The sequence below is a fragment of the Hermetia illucens genome, chromosome 4 (genome assembly GCF_905115235.1).
Source record: "Hermetia illucens chromosome 4, iHerIll2.2.curated.20191125, whole genome shotgun sequence".
Taxonomy (NCBI): Eukaryota; Metazoa; Arthropoda; class Insecta; order Diptera; family Stratiomyidae; genus Hermetia; species Hermetia illucens.
The window spans coordinates 113,207,972-113,228,288 of NC_051852.1; the positions used below are offsets into that span (position 1 = coordinate 113,207,972).

At 39.6% G+C, this 20,317-nt stretch overlaps 1 protein-coding gene across 2 annotated transcripts in view; it reads right to left on the reverse strand.

Annotated features, from left to right (window-relative positions):
* The window catches only part of LOC119653573 (echinoderm microtubule-associated protein-like 2), a 217,002-nt gene that overhangs the window by 84,525 nt on the left and 112,160 nt on the right, over nt 1-20,317 (reverse strand). For both annotated transcript variants that reach the window (XM_038058304.1, XM_038058303.1), the window contains exon 2: nt 17,849-18,097. In XM_038058304.1, the coding sequence (XP_037914232.1) occupies nt 17,849-17,981 (133 nt within the window). In that variant the 5' untranslated portion in view covers nt 17,982-18,097. The remainder of the gene's footprint in view (nt 1-17,848; nt 18,098-20,317) is intronic.

The following is a 20,317-nucleotide window of genomic DNA, read 5'->3' on the forward strand; positions in this document are numbered from 1 at the left end:
GTACATTAAGGAAGAATATATACATAGCGACCACCTGACCATAATCTTTGAAATCATACACCGTACAAAAATGAATTGGTGCTAGAACACCACTGAATAGTAGGCAGCCAATAAGTTTGACGAGAAGATTTTCGAAGAAATTTTACAGCAAAATTCAGCACTCGAAGGGAACGCGGAACATAGATGAGAGAGGTGTGTTATATCCCAGAAGTGAGTTCCGAACTTTTAACTTTGAAATCGGAGAATACTCCAACGACTGCCTGAAGGCCGGAAGGTGCAGTCAGCGAAATAGAAACCGTTCTGAATACTAGCAATTAGGAAATTATATGTCGTTATCATAAAAAGTCAGAGTCCGCAAAATGTGAGTACCCTTAACCTTCGCATTGTCGAGATAGACGTAGCTGAAGTTTCCATGGTAAGTGAAGAGGACGATCTAGAATATCCTGCTCGTCGGCGGCACACGAACTGAAGCTATCGCAGAATGGCAGCATTTATCGATTTGGGCATGATGTCCAAAGTGCCCGACTATTGCAGAGGACGTAGAATACGTTTTATTTCATTGCCCGAGATTCGCAGCCCAAAAGGCTGCATTGAAAATTACAAGCGGGGAGCACTTTACACTCGAAAGTATATTGGAATATATGTTAAAATCAAAGAGGATATGGACCAAAGCGAAAAATTGATCGCAGTCATCCATAAGAAGCTTAGGCGAGAAGTCAGCCGGAAGAGAGAGAAGCACAAATGTTAACACGAGTGAAGGATAAATTCTGATCCAACCAGCGCGACTTAATACTATATGGGAGTCCTGCGGGGAGAGTGGATGAAGAAGAAGGTGGTCTTACTGGGTAAGAGTTCAACATAGCCGTGTGGTAGAAGCTAGTGGTAGCTTTTGAAGCTATCCACTTTCCATCGTCAAAAACAAAGACAGACAGACGGACAGACAGTGAGTCTCATCGGGTTTGAAGAGGGGGGCCCTGCCTTACCCATAAAGTTTTCACCCTCCTGAGGGATGGGCCTCAAAATTCTGAAAACTATTGAAAATATCATCCAAAAAAATGGAACATTGGTATATCAACCTGACATGCACGGCAACTGTCAGCCAGCAGCGCTGTTGAAATATCTGAAGAAACAGACTCGTGACTGGGAATAGAACGAATCAGAGCCTCTATTCCAAGAGTTGCTAAAACATCAGAAAGGGGCAGTGCAGAACCTGCGAGTTTGAACTTCCACTTTAAGAGTTGCCGAAGCATTTCAACAATATGGTGAACAAATTTCAAATCTTTGAGCAAAAACATCTACTTTCAGAGCTGCTGCAATTCCTAAAGAACAAGACACATAACATAGTGATGCTGAAAGCTCAGGACAGGTTTGATCAATAATGAGAATGGATCCCCATAAAGCAGCATTAAATTCAATTGTCCTCATTAACTTAATGGATATATTGTGCTGACATTGTCATGTTTTGAAGTTTCAGTACCATATGCCCGGAATGTGTGGCTAGGCCGACTTTACACCACTGACTCAGCCGCCAAACCCACTTCTAACTCATATTACTGGAGCTATTCAAGAATCCTCCTTTTACAGTATTTTTGAGGGACAAATATTATAAAATATGGTAACTTCACACCCATATTCAACGTTTCCCGGTGGCATCCACTTTGAGATTCTTCTTGGCCACTTGGTGTTGACTCAACCGACAGGGTCGCTACCCTGTCTGCTACGTCATCATCTGTGAACACAAAGTCCACTTCAAAAGCCAGTCCTCCAGTCCCTGTGGAATTTTGGAAATATACACAGGCAGAACAAGGTCTGCCGGGTTCAGTTAGTAATTAATAAAATGAAATAAATGTTTTTTTGCCTACTGAATCTGCCTGTCACGTGGATGAATAAAGCATTGAGATCGTGAAGGCTAGAATGTGATCTAAGCCCAGGCCAACTTTTACCTATAGTGGACATTGATGGTCCTTTTTGAACAATTGCTAAATAAATATGGTGAAAAGTTTGCACCATCAATTTAGCCTATCTCTATGAATTGCAATATGGGAAATCGAATGGAAAAGGATGACCTTTGTTATTCAAACCTCTAATATTGATGTAATCTACACTTGATAATTCAATATTTCATTATTAATAAATTTATATGGATTCTATCCATCGATGTAGGCTTTGGTGACCAACATGATTTTAAAGGATGTTATCTGCCGTTCCGAATACAGACCCGCTTTATTGTAATTTCCTCACATTTTCCATTCTATTATACTTCGGCAAATCAAAAGCGAGAATATGGTATCGATTGCGAGCCAGTACCTTGAACTTTTTGGGATCTTATTAGACTAAGTAAATATACAATGCAAAGTCACCGAAGCTAAATTGCATTTTGGCAGTTATCCAATGCCCTGCAGGATTTCAGCATCCTTGATGGTCCTCGCTCGTTTACTCAACTACACAGAGCACGATGGGCCTATATAATAAATTTGCTAAAAATCCATGGGAGTTGCTTGATGAAAACGGCAATCGGCGCACTGCGGGCTTCAGCTCTACTTTAAGGATAATATGTATTCGTGGATGCTATAAATGCCTGTGTGTATTATATACATGCTACTTCTAAAACCTCCCGATAATCCTTCTGAATGGAATGAAGTCTAGACCAGATTTCAGAATTTTTCTTGTACATGTTTATGTTGGCGTCGTTCATGCTGTTGACTTTTAGGCATGTTAGCTGTTCAGTGGGTTTTCTGCTAAGATTTTTAGGTGAATGAAATTGTGGATCCACAGACAAAGAGAATACGCTATGATATGCAAATAGGGAGATGGTTGCAAGAGAATAACTAATTATGCGGACAATAAGTTTTTAAGTGCATACTGAGTAGATGATTATAATATTTGCTGAAAGAGGGCAATGATCTCCGAGAAATGAAGAAACGAAGAAAGGACTTCCAAACTGCTTTCATTCATTGGAAAGGACTTCTGCTTTCATTCATATAAGTTTACAATATTTTAGAAGTCAGAGATTCATGCATCGTTACGGATGGAGTGAGTTCGGTTGCATCCTGGTATTGCGAAAACAAATGAATTAGTATAATCAGGGCAAGCACAATAACCCGAATCTCCAAAATAACGAGCCTGGCGTTACTATTTACGCAATTGAAATAAATTAGCGTAGCCAGGATCGATTTCTTTTGAAGTAGTGAGTGATGACCAAAATATCTTAGAAAAAAACAATGAAAAACCTCGCTACACATGCAGGTTTTCCCGTGTCATTAAATTCCATTTCCAGTTCAAATTAGGTACATGATCTAAATTTAGATTAAACAGAACTCTGGAAAAAATGACTGAACGGATAAAAAACACGAAAGGAATAAAGGATAGAAAAGGATTTCATGTAGTTTTCTTATGGAACGAGTCCAATTGTAAATAATAAGTGTAACAATTGGTGGAAGCGATGGGATTGCGTAAGCCCAAATGGCAATGTCCGAGAATCGAAAAGTGGAGCAGAAGAACGAGTTGGCAGCGTTGGAATTGCCTACAATAGGGACAAAAGCATTACTATAGAGGAGACTTCCCAAAAGTTTTTTTTTGGATGAAGGATTATCATAAGCAGAAATATAGGTTCGTGAGGAGGAATAGCAGCAGAAAAATTAGGATGCACCCCTCAAATACTACATTGGATATACACTGCAATAGTAAGGCTTGTGATTATTTATGAGCCGTAAAGGGACAGATAGAACTGAACTCAGCACAACACACAGAGAGTTGTAAAAAATTGGCTTGCGTGTATTGGGCATTGAGGACATGCTCAAAATCATCCCTTAAGGTCTTTCTGGGATTGATTCCTACCCATTTTCGCGTACAAATGCAGGCAATCTTGACAATGCCTTTGGGTATAGATGAGTTGGAGAGCTGCCCAAATCGAGGAAAGATTGACAATCTTTCTAGGCAATTATTATTGATTGAATATTGGTAGAATTATTGATACTAAGGGATAGCATAATAATGAGGTTTTCTTTCAGCAAAGAATAGAGCAACAGAGTAAATTGGAAGAGTGTGGGGGTGAACCATTACCTGGTACACTACTAGGTCACTTACAGGAGCGGGCGCGGGATTATTGGTCCAAGTGAAAACATGCTTAATTTAGGGGACAGAAGATTGCTATTCTAACCAACAGTCAAACGGCAATGAAAACAGTTAGGTGATGGGGGAATTCTTTGATAGACTGAATACGCTCAGCTCGCATAATAAGTTCTGCATACTCAGAGTTAGAGGTCATATTGAGATGGATGGTAATGAGGCACCGAATGAGCTGGCCAAAAAAGGGATTAAATGAACGGATTAATCATTTATACTAAGCAAACTTACTTAGAATGGAACAATTTAGGGTGGTTATGGAGGGATACGAACCCAAGGGTTCGCAGGATTGCTTAATTATCACCAAGAAGAACCTTAGGATCATAATAGAAATACTGGCTGGTAATTATAGGCTAAATTACCACCTGAGGAATCCAAGGATATCTAAAGAGACTGTCTTCTGTTTATTCTGTAAGTAGAATGACGAAATCCCCATGGTCTGGGAGAGTGTGTAGCAGCTGTGCAAGGTAATTTATGGTAAGAGAACATTTAATACCAGAAGCAAAGTTGAAAGATGCGGAACAAGCAAACATCTAAAAATTCCTATCAGTTATAAACTTGATCAATATATAGTACTATAGTTAGTAGGCAGACTCTAACCATTAAAGGGGCACAATAGTTATTCTAGGATGTAGTACAACTTCCCTTGACACTGTTCTCATAATTATTATGTTGTTTGAGAATTATAACGCAGGAAGACTGTACTTTAGCAGAGAAAATCGAACGCCATAGTAGAAGAAAGTGCTAGCGTCGGCAGTAGGATCGGCAACCCTCCTTGGCAACACCTTATTGCCACGAAACTTGAAGACACTACTCGGAACGAGTTGGATCAACGAAAATTTCCATGTAAAAGGACAAGGCACTGCTTTCTTATATCCTGAAATGTGCGATCTTTGAACAAACTCTTAGCACCATATATCCTTCTCCAGCAGGTCACGCCGAAGAAACTGAATATCTTAGCTGTCAAGGAAAGTAAGTTAATAGATATTACGGATATGAACTCCTACATTTTTTTAAAAGCAGGAAATCTAAGGAAAGGCTTGTTTATGGTGGTATTAATTGCTTCTGAAGCCTGTAAGCCACTTGTTATAGACTTATAGACCCATGAATGAAAGATTGCGTGCGGTTCGAATATTGGCTTAGTTTCTTTAATTAAACCTGAATGTTCCTACTGAAGGAAAGCACGGTGATATCAAAGACGTAAAAATATTAGGAGGATTTTTAATTGGAAACGAGGACATGCGTCGAGAAACAGTTTTGAGTCTAGTTGGAATATGATTACAGGCTTCATACACAAAAGAGCGGAAAGAACCTGTGCGTCTGACCAAATCGATTATGTGCTTATTCAGAAAAGATAGGTCTCTTGTATTTTTGTTGTTGACACATATCGAAAAGCGAATTGCAATAATGACTGTCTAGTGAAGGAAACATATCGTTGCCGTACATGTACCCTGTATGAAAGTAAAGCCAGCCCATTAAGAGACTCAACTCATTGGTATACTCTAGAGTGAACCAGTAGCGTATGTTCTCCTACTTTGAGCAAGCAAATACTCATACCTGATGAAATGAACATAAACCCGTCAATAATATCTGGATAACACTGAAAGCTGTTATCAAATCCGTCAAGAAGGTAACATTTGGAACGGAACCTAGGATAACAAGAAACGATTGGTTTGACGAGGTGTGCACAGAAATAATAAATAGGAAAAATGATGCTTACAGGCAAATACATACAACGACCTATTAGAAAATATACACAACCACTTACTAGAAAAACTAATTAAGTGCCAATCAAAAATAAGTATGCGTAGAGATAAAGGCAGGAAAGAAAAGGCGGACGGGCAAGTTAGCAATCCCGCAAACGTAAGACACTGATACTGGAGTCGATCTCAATACTTTACTGGAGATTAATACAGCGACATAGACCCTGTCAGTAAGTAAAACTATGTTGATAAGGTCTTCGAGGGGCTATTAATAGGCAACAAGGCAGATGTGAATAGGCCATCTACATACTTATCTAATAAATATGAGAGAAAGGCGAAATTCCGCCAGAATGTTTTAAAAACTTTATCTGTCAAATTTAGAAAAAACCGACAAGTTGGTCTTGGATGATTGGCTGAAGCGCTATGCGGAAAATGTCGTCGGTGGAAGGCAGGGCGGTTACAGAGGTGGCTATTCAAAAATAAATCAGTGCTGGAAAAGTGCTGAGAGTTGCAACGCAGAGTACGAGGTTATACTCCAGCTAGACATCCCAGCAAAGCTATTTCGTCAATGCCAAAGAAACCTTCGTGAAGCTCAGTGATGCAGCAAAAGAGGTAGAATTGTCAACGAACAAAAAAGAAGATGATGGCTCAAACTAGGAAGCAGTAGCCAGGAGGACTAAATTTCACGTTTGGTGTATACTACTTGGAGAACTTTGATAACTATTTGAGGACTAAGTTATCGAAATACGTGCACATAGAATAAGATGTAGGATTCAACTCACAAATAAATTATAGTATTCGGTCCTCCTCATCATAAGGTCTAACTAAATACACAAGAAGAAGAATCTCCGAGTCTATAAAATAATGTGTGTGAAGTATGCGAAACGTGAACCTTGATTAGGCTGAAAAATTGCCAAACCCTTTTGATGGAAAACTGCTAAGAAAAATCCTTGGAGCAAGCGACACGGATAACGAGTGGGAGGTCCATCAGAGAGTCGTACGGAAGTCTCTAAGGTGATAAAATGACAACGTTCAACGAATGAACAGAGAATACTCAAAATATTCACAAGGAAAATTGATAGCTCCAGGCAGATTGGAAGGTTGAAAAAAACGGATCGGAGGATTCAGTCAACAACGACATTGCTTCATTATTTGGTATAAGAAACTGGCGGATGCGGTCATTGAACTGAAAGCACTAGAGGCAATGCATTCGAGAACCCGAGACTTAAAATGGGATGTAGTATAACGAAGAAGACAAGAGCTGACTATGAAGAAAGTATTACAAGACTAGAGGAATGGAGTTAAACTAACAAAGAGAATTGATTTTAGAGAAATTAAATAACACTTAGAAGTTAGATCATCATCATCAATGGCGCAACAACCGGTATCCAGTCTAGACCTGCTTTAATAAGGAACTCCAGACATCCCGGTTTTGCGCCGAGATCCACCAATTCGATATTTCTAAAAGCTGTCTGGCGTCCCGACCTACGCCATCGCTCCATCTTAGGCAGGCCCTGCCTCGTCTTCTTTTTCTACCATAGATATTGCCCTTATAGACTTTCCGGGCTGGATCATCCTTATCCATACGGATTAAGTGACCCGCCCACCGAAACTTTTTGAGCCGTATTTTATCCACAGCCAGCCGGTCGTGGTATCGCTCGTAGATTTCATCGTTATGTAGGCTACGGGATCGTCCGTTCTTATGTAGGGGCCAAAAGAAGAAGTTAGATACTTAACACTTATTCAGCAAGTGAGTGGATATTTCTAGAGTTGGGAAAAGTGAAAATGAAATGTGAGAGAGAATGGGGCACCTAGTTTGGAACAACATTAGGGGCAAGTGGTGAACATCTGGATGTCGCCAGAATCATAATGGAAAGCAAGCTGCAGTCCTTTCAGGCTGGTTCCAACGACTGCTAGCAACGAAGAATGCGAAGTTTGAAAATTAAAAGTATCTTTCCACACATTAGGCAAAGGAGGCGAAGTCAAATGAAAATGAAACCAAAGCAATTGACAGGATGAACTCCAGACAGACAACAATATTTCTTGGTCGAACCAGTTTAGGCGACAGACAGTGTGACGAGTATCACTGTTGAAAAAGATATATATGACGTCAAACAAAAAAAAGATACAAAAAATGCATAATAGTAGGGTAAAAATTTAGTCGGAATACTTGGTTAAAGATGGTTCGAATATCGATAATAAGTAGCGATATCAAATTAATACGACTTATAGGGGCGCATAGCTGAGTGGTTAGAGCGCAAGGCTGTCGTACGGAGGGTCGCTGTTTAAATCTCACTGGTGGCAGTGGAATTTGTATCGTGATTTAACGTCGGATACCAGCCGACTCAGCTGTGAATGAGTACCTGAGTCAAATCAGGGTAATAATCTCGGGCGAGCGCAATGCTGACCACATTGCCTCCTAGTGTACCGTTACTTTCTTGAATGAAGTGCTCTAACACACTTCAAGGCCCTGATCCAAAATGGATTGTTGCGACAACGATTATTATTATAGGGGCGGTAAATTTGTCCACCCACCACTTCCGTAAGCACTGTCGATCTTTGGAAAAATTCAACTTTAAATTCTTTAAAGAGGAAGTCAAAAGAGCGAAACCGTGGAAAACAATAGGATCTAATATCATTGCAGCAGCACTCTAAAAAGTGAAGAACTGGAAGCCAATATCCTGGTTCACGGAGTCCATCAATTGCGTTATTGAGGAAGATAGAACGCTACATGATTGGCAATAAAATAAAGAAATTTTAAAATACTGAAAATAAGTTTGGTGGAGTTGTTATTCACGATAACGTTGAAATCACGGTGAACCAAGCTGGGGTTGAAAAGAACTCTGGTGCTACTTACACACATGCGCTGCTCAGTTATTAATGGAAAAACTCCGTGATAAATATCACCATATTTTAAGGTATTTTGCATTGCATTGCGACAACACCCAGTATGAGAGGAACTCATGCGTCGGGCTAAATTACTCTACTGCGATCCAAAGAGTAAAGTTTGAAGTGTTGTAGGTATATCACAATTGTGTTGTATTTCAGTTGATGCTCATCAAGTAGCGCTTTCTCGTAACTTCTCTTTATTTTTGTCATGGCCAATATTTTCCTTCATAATTGACTGCACGTATTTAACGCTATTTCACCTATCGAATTAATTAATCATGCATTATACACTTATCATAGCAGTTGCGAATCATAGGTGGTCGGCGATAGTAAAACCTTTGCAAACCTCTCGTGATTGACTGGTGAACTGAAATATTTCGAATCGAGCTCATTCAGGCCTTGCAGTTAAAGATTTTCAAGCTTATCCCGATTGTCGGTTCGGGTATCGGTTATAGATTGCTCATTCCAGCATTATTGACATAATACATAAAAGGCATATGGGTTTGTACGATAGTGGTTTGCTAGGATGCTTTGAGCAATGGCACTAGCTTCTATGGCTTCCAACGCGGAGGAAAGGTTCCCTCCACTAGGCGGCGGCTTAACAGCTTCAAGGCTTTATTGGATGTACCGTGAAGGATCAAAATTTTGTTGTCTCTAATTTTGTTCCAAATTTCCGACAACTCTGCCGTTGTTACTGGAGGTATTACCTTTGGGTCCAAGAGTTACTGTTATTCCTACTGACTTGATTTTTGAGTCTAGTCGTTACAACTCGCCAGGCCAATAGTGAATTGGTTAACTTTCGCGTCTGTACAGAATTATCTGAACCTATCCCTCCTAGCGAGTTTTACGTTTGCCGTGAAAGAGGTAGTTGTAGCTGCCATCAAGGGCTAATTCACCGAAATTACCCATTCAGAAAACCTGGAAATATTCGCGGCGATATTTATGATTCAGTATGACATTTATACTTTGAATTACTTTAATCTCTACCCATGAAATGAATAACAGTGTAACCATATTTTGAAAATGTACTGGAAGCTCCCTTTAAGTTCAGAATTTATACCATAATATGGAGCACGCTACTGGAAAGTTTAGTAGAGGTGCCACTATTATTTACATAGCTATAGTGGGTCAAACATCTGACTTCCTCAAATTCAAAATCTACCACTGCTTAGTTCGCTCCACCACTCTCTATGGTTCTGAGTATTGACCATCTACCGAAGACAATAAAGGACACCGTGCGGCAAGAGAAACGAAGATGTTATGTTGGGTTAGTGTCATAAGATGCTATGATCACATCGTAAATGGGGACATCCTCACTCAAAATGAAGTTGTATTCATCATGGAAAAAATGATGTAAATGACAAGAACTGATTAGCTAAAATTGGTCTGAACATTGAAGTCGTGTCAGTAGCAGCAATCTGCCCGGAACTAAGCGATGTAAATATTTCGGATCTATGCTATCAGCCAATGGTAAACTGCGTTATGAAATTGCTTCACCCATTAGCAGAATTCGAATGGCGCTTCACAACTGGTGAAGTATCAACGAACGTCTCAAATCTAAAATTTGCTGCAGTGTCCTGCGCCTTGTCGCCCTCTATTGTTCTGAGTGGTCGACTATGAAGGGTAATGAACGGCGTCTCGCGGAAATGGGGACGAAAATGTTGCGTTGGACTAGCGAGGATATCCCCGATCGGAATGGGGCTGCACCGATCGTGGAAAAATTGCAAGAGAGGAGTCTTCGATGGTATGATCATGTAATTCGCGCTAACGAGAATTTATTCGCTAACATTGGTGCGAACATCAATGTCGATGTGAAACGACCAAATGACCGGCAGAAACATGATGGCTTGACACGGTTTGGTGATCGGGACATTTGAAAAAGAAGAAGAAGTGTTTCTCTGGTTTTTAAAAAAGCAATTTCGGATTTAATACGGATAGGAACGAAAATGAAGACTTCCTCGTGCAAATGTAAATGATTTAGTATGTTGAAGAACAGAATAAATATATGTGTGGGATATAGTATGTTCTGGAACGGAAGTTGCAGTTTTCAGTTTTAGTTCTTCTATTAGCCTTAGGAGGACCTATATCTTCGATCGAACAGTAGATCTATCGCGACAGTTTTGTGTTTGATACGACACGTGTCGTATGTTCGTATGATGGAAAAAAAATTGGCGTACTAGGATTTTGGAAGACAGTTGCTGCTTTAATATAGGAGAGTATATAAGTCATGAAATACGATACTTTTCCTTAAACCAGTTGTAACCATAAATATCCCCAGTTTTGTTGGAAATTCTCATTGGGTCGCTGAATGAGACATGACTCAGGAGATTGCTCGCACAAACTGAAGGTATTTGTGCAGGTCTTTATTTATGTGTAACTGTCGCAGCATTGAACACTAAGCCTGCTTTCTCATTTTTCCTTGCCGACAATGAAATCTGATCATATATGAATATCTCTTCTCTTTTATTGAAATAGTTACTAGTTGGGTAATGGTAATACCATTTGGGTGATGTCACTCTCACCATGGCATTAACTGTGGCCTTACGTAAGTAGGGAATATCTGTTATGTTTAAACCACTCAGGATTTCCAGCCGGCTATGATCTAATCCATTTCTTTGATTGCAGTTGAATAGGTTCTCGTAGGCGATGCCTTTATATATTTAGTTACAAGTCCTCAATGATAATAAGCCTCATAATATGCTAAGAGCATCTTGCATCTCCACCTTCTTTAAATATAGAAAAGATTAATAATGTTCTCAGTTAGGGTGTTTGAATGTGTTCAGATGAGGAGAAAGCTTCCAAGTTAAAAACGATGTACACATGACTTGATGCAAGGAAGTTCGATGCAAATACAATAAAACATACAATTTTCGGCTCAATACTTTTATAGACTCTAGGCAACGGTAAAATAGATAAAATGGCTTGCATGCAATATCAATGAAGATCCGAAGTCAAGGACATCTTTTGCCTCTTCATTGCATTTCCAAAAGTGTAAACATTCAATCAATGACGTTTTTCGATCACATGAATTGCATATTATGTACATTCAATAGCTGCTCATTTTGGAACCGGACCTCGTGGCTATATAATTTGAGAAGAAGAGAAAAAAGTTGTCAAAATGAAATTTGCAGTCAAAGCTTCACTTTATGCAAATGAATGACATCAGTACCACTACCGGTCGCAGAATTTATAGCTTGAAATTATAGTTTTCTACTTAACATTTACTCAGGAAAGCCCGAGTATTGGTTTCTGATTCGATAATGTTTTGCTGGTGACATAAGCTCAATGTTGATCCCAACGAGTACTCGTGTATGCAGTCTCAACCAACATTTGACTTTATATTATTCCCAAGGTTATCAGATAAATTTAATTTTCCGCACTTCCATTATGTGCTAACAACCGACAAAAATATAAACAATAAGCGAATCATTTAGTTGTGGTGATAATTTGATAGAAAAGTTGTGGACGTTATGGCTTACTGGGCAATGTGTTTTATCATAGAGCGATCTATGTTAAGGTCTTGTTTTGAATGACGCATATCTTTACAGGTACTTGTCCGCGATAGGAAACTTGGAGCTGGTAGCTTTTTAAGGTTTCGTTTAAATATCAAGCGTTCATAAAATTGCTGGCTGCCGAAAAGGTTTTCGTCCCGTATTAAATAAGATCATCATTACAAACCTCTATTTTGTACCCTTAGTTTTTTGAAGGAACGTTTGTTAAATCCTGGGTGCAAAAAAAACGGTTAAAGGGGATAGAAGACAGTTAACCAACAACTTGCCAAAACCATTGAGTCCATGATCCTTCATTAAAGTGGACATTCTCTTTGACATATTAGGCCAAATAAAAAGGGTCCTTTATGTCAGGGACTGGTAGACGTGTTAGCTCTTTGCCACTATAATAGTTTATTGGGCAACAAGCTAAAATTTGGATCTTGGAACAATGGAAACGACAAGCTCTTCCGGAAGTTCACTTGCGATCACTAGACATATTGAGGCATTACAAACAGGGCAGATGATTCAAGACAAAATAAATATTATATTAATCTACGAAAGAAATATGTGTGTATCAAGTGGTGGAGAGGCAAAGTCTCTGAGCCCCAAATCCTTAGTGGCCTATTGTACCCGATTCCCCCGTCTAACGGATTTCGCCGAATTTTCGCTAGTAGACGTGATGCTACTCGCTGGAGCAGATCAGTACCAGAAATCTGAGCTCTGATGCGTCCATTAGCGGTGCACTCACATAGAAAATGTTCGGTGGATTCCGCTTCCTTCCTACAGGATAGGCACATATCATCTTGTAGAATCTCTATACTCCAACAAGTGAATTATAGCCAGTCAGAATGCCTTCCTGCTTTTCGACTTGATAAACTTTGTAGTATGTTTGTTTGGTTTTGACAGGATAAGCCCTGGTATCCAGCAACATTATATTTATACCACCTGCCATTATGGCAAGCTTCTTCCAAGTTTTTGATAGAATCATTGGCGATGTTAACACAATGGAGGGAAAATTAAATGCTCTTTTGATAAGGCATTTAAAAATTCATTTCTCACTACACCATAGTGACTAGGTACCCGCTATAAAAAGAATTTAATCGATTCTTTATTTTCTGAATGAATTTTCAAGTGATCGAAGGACTGCTCAATACTTTCAGTGCAGCTTGACTATCGTCAATCACCCAGACTACTGCTCCTAGGATTGCATACATTATAACCTAGAAAACCGTTGAATATTGTCCCAAGCGAAAAACCCAGTTCTCACTGTTCGGAAGGTGGGCACTCCTGGTTTAGAACCTTGTTCGTATTAGTTTTCTCTGCTTTTGAGGACAGTTTAATATCTTCTATCGTACAGATGTGTGGAAATCTGAGAATCAGAAGGCATTGTAAGAACTGGATCCAAACCCTCTTCGAATGTGTTTTGTGAATGTTTCATGACACCCTTAATACCCAGATATATAGTTAGAGAGCTTCAAGTGGAAATTGTTTTCTTTCTCCTTAACCTTAACTATCGATGCATAAGCGAACATCGGCCTATCGATAGCAGGATAAGACCTGAGTCCCCATGTCGGAACAAAGATTTATCTGCATAGCCCTGAGTGCCGTGAGAGCTCGTTTTATCTTTACGCATGTATGTCCTAGAGAAAATTCTTACCCAAAATAATGCCCACATATTTTACTCCTTCGAAGAGCCCTCGTTTCTGGAAGACAAAGCTCCCTCCTTTTTGTAAATAATACTCTTGCGGTTTTATTTAGATTTGTCAACCAACTTAATGGCGCTTTGTATATTTTTACATACCGTGCCGAGATGCCAACAAACTACCACAGCCACATCAATCGCATAAGCTTGGGCATATATTGGCAATTTTGCAGTTCGTATAGTACTTAATATACTCCACAGAAATGGCGACACACATCTCCTTGGGAGGTTCCTCTACATTAGCATAACATAACATAGATCCACTTTACTAAAGTTTTATCGATAGCATGCTCTCCAGCAGCACCACATCTTCAATTTCAACGCCTTTTGGAGTTGCGTTCTCTCCCCTTAAAAACAAATAATAGACTTTCCACACTAGTAAGTATATTGATTTCCATTGAGTGCGTACGATATCAGTGCTTTCTCGGGACTATGAGCCTTTCCAGACATTTCAGCGAGAATGTTGTTAAGCTGATTTGTCCGAAGTTGTTTGGGTGTGAAAAGTTATCTTCCCCGGGCTTCGTTATGAAAACTACCTTAACCGTCTGCCAAGATATATGCTAAGAAAGTATTTTTTGGTAGTCGCTCTAAGTGGTCTATACCCTCCTTTAGCATCGCTGGATAGACGACATCCATGCGATTACAGCAGCTCTCGCTTTTTCGTTGATAATTACCGTTCTCGCAGTGTTCCAATTCTCGTTACAACATTGGAATTCGTAAAAGTTCCAACCGGTTTTCTAAGGGAGTCCAACTTGCGCTTTAGACTTTCCAAATGATCTTTTATTGACGAAGCTTTGCTGCCAAAAAGTTCATTGAATTTTATCAAATCTATTTTTCTAAGATTCGGTCTTTGTGGGCAGCCTGTTCGCCTCAGTCAGACTAAATTTTAAGTAACAATAGTTCTTCAAGGACGCGGTGCGACTTTCCCTTAACAGAATAATAACAGTGACCAGAGAGTGAGACTTCGTTAAGCATTCGCCAATCTTTCAACAATTCCAGGAACTTTGAAGAGTAGATTGTTGAATCAGTTACGTTATTTCCTTTTGGACCAATGAATGTATGTTCGCGGTCATGAAACCAGCTGAAGTGAACACATCAAATAACTTATCTCCTCTAAGATTCTATCCGCTACTCCTCAACAAATATAGTTTGTTGAGCACTCTCATCACAACCCTTTAAAAGTTCAAGGCCACTTGATTCTACATACACTACCAGATGCCTTACTTCTTGCGCCGGTGAATGATACAAAGAATCATAGGGGAAGTAAGAATAGGCGACTGTGACTCTTCCGCTCTTGCCATTAAGCAGATATTATAAGATGACAGGAAATTGCAATATTAATTTGATTAAAGATATAAGTGCAGTATAATATGAAAACCGCCGCTAAGTGACGAGTCTGCTACATCTGGTGCGGTTCTCATCAGCAGAAAAGTTACCCCACCTTCCGCCGAAAGTTTCGCTTTCTTGAGCCCGATTTCTTTACATATTGCCACACTTGGCGGTGCAGCAGGGTTCATGTCCTCAATCCCAAGAAGCTCCATTTTGTTTGCAGTTTTTTGCAGAGCCTTTCTAGATTCATGTTGTCTGAGCTGCATGAATCCATTTTCACATACCGGCATTAGTTGGGTTCACATCTTCACCTTCCCTTTCTTTCGCTTTTCGTGGTAGAGGCGAAAGAGAAGATTCTGGCAGGTAGAATGTAGTCTGAAGTCCTCTCTCCTTTATGGGCGAAGTTTCCTTCTGCCGAGCCTTCCTCTCCCATTTCTTGGAAGAATTAGGAAACATTAGCAGGCGAGCATTCTATCCCATGAAATATCATGCCGCTAAATGAGCTAGAGCCATTCTGCCGAGTTGGGAATGGGTTCATGGCTACTACGCTAAAACACGAACTGTTGAGGGAACTGTATTGGACGAACTTACCTGAAATGGAACAGTCCGGGATTCTCATGGGGAATGGGAACCCAAGCACACGAAAGATTGTTTAGACCTCGCCAAGATGAGCCTCCGAATCATAGTGGGAATACTCACTAGTCACTCCATGCTAAACTATCATCTAGGGGAGCAAGGGATGGCTACGGATACTGTCTGTAGATTCCGTGATGAGAGTGATGAGACCTCCACACATGGTCTACGACAGTGTGCGGTCCTAAGCAAAGTAGTTCGAGGCGCCTGCGAGAATAGTTAATACCAGATGCCAGGTTGAAACACTTGAAAGTAGGTTATATAGTAAAGTTCCTGCCGTTTGTTGGCTTAAATGGCGTACTATAGTTTATATGTACAAAAACCAGAACAGGGGCACAATTGTTCTTTTAGGACACATCGTGCGTCGTTCCTTCACAATATTATTATTCAGTAACAGTGACCCACAGACCGATCTTAGTCGGGTTTTCAGTTCCTCACATTATGGGAGAGTACAGAAACTCTCCTTTGGGGCTGACCGCGACGTAGACACTGAATGCAGGTTTTATACTGAAGTGGAGAGCATTGTTTGGACATTTATATGATTCTTGAGAGATCTCCAAAACCCTGCCTCAATCGCGACTTGATTGCTAAAAGTCGCGGATATATTCGAAGTCAGTGACTTCTTAAGACTTAAAGATTTGGTGGTGGTGTCGCTGTCCAGGCATGGGGGCTTCAGTATTGGGGTCGGGAGGTTAAATATCATATCGGGGAATCCCAAAAGCCACAGTTTCCATGATATACTCGTTACTTGGTATCTCTTAAAAGTGTCAGGAGTTCGTCAATTTTCGAAGCTGACTCACCTATATAATAGCAATTGTAAGCGCGACAATTCAGTTGAATTAGAGCCTCGAAGGGTGTTAGAGTGCTTCGTAAAGGTACACTCCAGGATTACAGTACATGTAGAATGGACGGTTTTGTTGGTGGCGTCATGTTTTATTATGGAATGTTTTCCAAAACGAGCCAACGGATCAAAGCAAAGCAACAGTGGGTTATAATTTACCGGTGGAATTTTTGAGAAAGCTACTTAGACTGATGACACATTCGCCCTTCTATTTTATTAAAGAAAGATAATATGCTCTTATTCGCAGCAAAGACTGTCTTTTATCTGCTGATAGGAACCTTCTCTCATTTGCCATTGAAATTTGGCACATTTCACTAAATATAGGAACTACAGAGCCTCTCAAAACTAGACTGCTCTGCTTCTGATCTCCAGTTTTAAATCAGATAAGTACACATATCGAGAAAGATTCACGTTTTCAGTACAGCTTGAAAACAGAGCAATCATGAAAACGTTTTCTGGCACCACCTATTGTAGCATATAAAATGATATACCTACATAAATATATACACTTCAATAGCAACAATAAACTGAATTTACATACTATATTACCCATGAGTGAAACGGCGATCAACGACGACTTCTGTGTTGACTTTTATTTTTCAAGTACATCTAATTGATTCAAAATATTTACACTAGGTTTCGCCTTACGAAGCACAATATTATTCTCGTTTTTCGATCCCACAGAGCTCTTATGACAAGGTAGAAACCCGAGGAAGGAGCATGTTAAAGTGCAAAAATATGAATATTGAAATTGGATGATGGATTCGAATAAACATTTTCTAAGAAGCGGAATGGATAACTTATTGCCTATCTCACTTTTAGCTACCTCGGATATTTGTTCTCCAAATATTCCATTGTTCACTCAGATATTTTTAGAAAAAATCTGGAGTTGACAGTATGACTTGTATTTCCTGCAATGTCTGACTGAAGGGGATTGATTTGGATCATAGGCATCGATATTTTGGTGCTAAACTTACCCTTCTTCTTTTGCTTTAATCTAATTATGCAAAAAGTTTGAATTAGGAATTGCAGTGCGACATTATAACTTACTTATATTTAATGATTGTGTTATTATATCAATTGATCGTGCATAGTAAAATATAATTTGAGGTGAAACAAACACTCAATAGTTTACCTGTGCCTGCGGAAAATTCGTCATTCTCTGAGTATTTATTCCCATTAACCTTCAAAGACGTTAGAGGCAATGATTCCTCTTCGATGTTTTCAAAATGAGACTCGTCTCCGCCGTTAAGTCTGAGTCCATTCATTTTGAATTATTCTTATCACTCACGGTTCACTTCGAAATTATGCAATTTCTAACATTTACTATGAAAATCCAATTTTACGATTATTTAATCCATTCATCTTCCAAATTTGATTATATCTGCAAAAGAAAAAGAAATGGGGACTGATTAGTAGAAATTTTTAAAATTGTTTGAATGTCTAAAGTGAATTTATTGTTATTGATAAAAGTGACACTCCGGCCGGATTGCAATTTTTCATGAAGAAAAAGATGTTGGACGTGTTTATGGGATTTGTCATTTGAATTAATTTGAGTTTATGTAATTATTTGTTTACTTCAATGTGTATACAGAAATGGTATCTCTGCCATGAAATGGAATGGAATTTTGATACTTTCTTACCTTGCCGTAAGTCCATATCAAACTTCTTTTATCTGGAATTCCTCATGATATTTTAATGAACGTACATGCATGTATCATATATGTAAGCTTAAGTGTATAGCAAGTTTTTGTCTTGTTAAGGGTGTGATGCATCTCTGATTGCTTCTACGTATATTTTATTCATATACTTGTAATTGAGCTAGAAAGTATCTCACCTGACACTGTATAGATCGTTTAACCGAAGTCAAACTTATGTGCAGTCCTACAGCTTTACCAGCGAATTTAAGTGAGTTTAACTACCTGCGAAAGTGCCTAAACATGGTAAATCATGGGCCTTGAACACTGATTCAATATCGAAACCGATCCCCTCTTTCAATGAATATCGAATCATTAAAGGGTGACCGTAATTGACATGAAGTTTTAGGGTGGAGGGACGATGGTTAATTGAGGAGCCTCAGTATGGCGCGACGTATGTATTAGTTACAATCAAAATCATTAAAAAATCTTTGCCATGAGTAAACTTTCATGATAAGATAAGCTGTTTTTATATGACAGAAAGTTTTCATTCGTGATAAGAAACTTTTCTAGTCCTCTAATCTTTGATATTCTGTTTACAACAGGAACAACTAACTGTGGATCACCTGAGTATCGTGTATTCTTTTGGGTCTTCCTTTATTTTCTTTCTGGTGCACAATCCCCCCTCCTTTTCCCCACCGTTTCTTGTAGATGAAATTGTTAGTTAACGTACATGAGGATACCTCCGAACAGAATGCACTCAAACGGAGTAAAATCACCATCCGATCAGTTACTTCCACTGGTACAGAAATCCTGGGAATCCGAGACTTTTCAGAGAGTGAAGGGGATGGTTGTGACAATTGTGTGGTGTGACAATTGGAGCGGTATCTGCGTGTTCTCTGCCGTCGCAAAAAAAAGCAGGTTAGTTTCTACTCTGGATTGACCACATTAACCTCTACCGATTATTTAGAAACAGTGCACGGAATTTAAACTTTGAAATCATCTGCGCTTCATCTATTTCGAGAACGCTTTCGACAGTGAGAATACGGAATCCGGAGAAACTAATTACTAAAGCCTCAGAGGAATTTGAAGTCCAAAGTCGAGTCTGCCAGAATTGCATCTTGCCACCGATACTATTTCTTCTTTTTATCGGTGATGTTCTTCATGCTGCCTTGTCCGGAGGACATGAATCAACTATGACATCTTTCCTTTAACACCTTCACTACGCTGATGATATCTGCTTGATCTCTCACCAAGGTTCTCAGTCTGGCGGCTCATCGCACTCTCCCTATCTGCATTAATTGGCAGAGGGTCGAAGCCGTCGCAGTATATCTAGCAAACGTGGTTTTTGCCGACGGTGGTAGCAAATAAACAAACAAAGTCATGCATTGCAATAACAGCGCAAGATCCGCTTTCACTGACCGGATCGGGAAATGCAGTTATCTTAACACCAAAATCAAGTTGAAACCATTCTATGCTAGTGTTCTTTCTGTGTTACTGTATGCTTCAAGCCTTCGTGAACTCCCGTCTACGGCATATCATCGGAAATTACTTGTGGAAATAAACGGATAGGTAAATGAACAGCCAGTTATCGAAAGGACAGTAGCGTACGAAATGTTTGTAGCCACGATAGTCAGGCCCATTTTGCTCTACCTGACATTAGTTTGTCAAAGAGCTACATTTTATGTAACGTACATAAACCGAGGATGATCTACAGAAGGTCAGTTTCATGCACAGCGCGTACTCTTCTATTGCCCGAAATTTGTGGAACTTGAAAGAATATGTTGCTCCGAGCCTCAAAACACTTTCTGCAGTCTTCACCCCGTTATCATCTTCTGAGTTCGGTTCTAAACACTGTTCCTTAAAACAAGGAGATAGATCCAGATGAGCGTCCAATGATCTAATCTGCAGAATTCAATAGATACTGGAACAATTCTAAACCCGATTCGGATATGACCGGCCCTCAC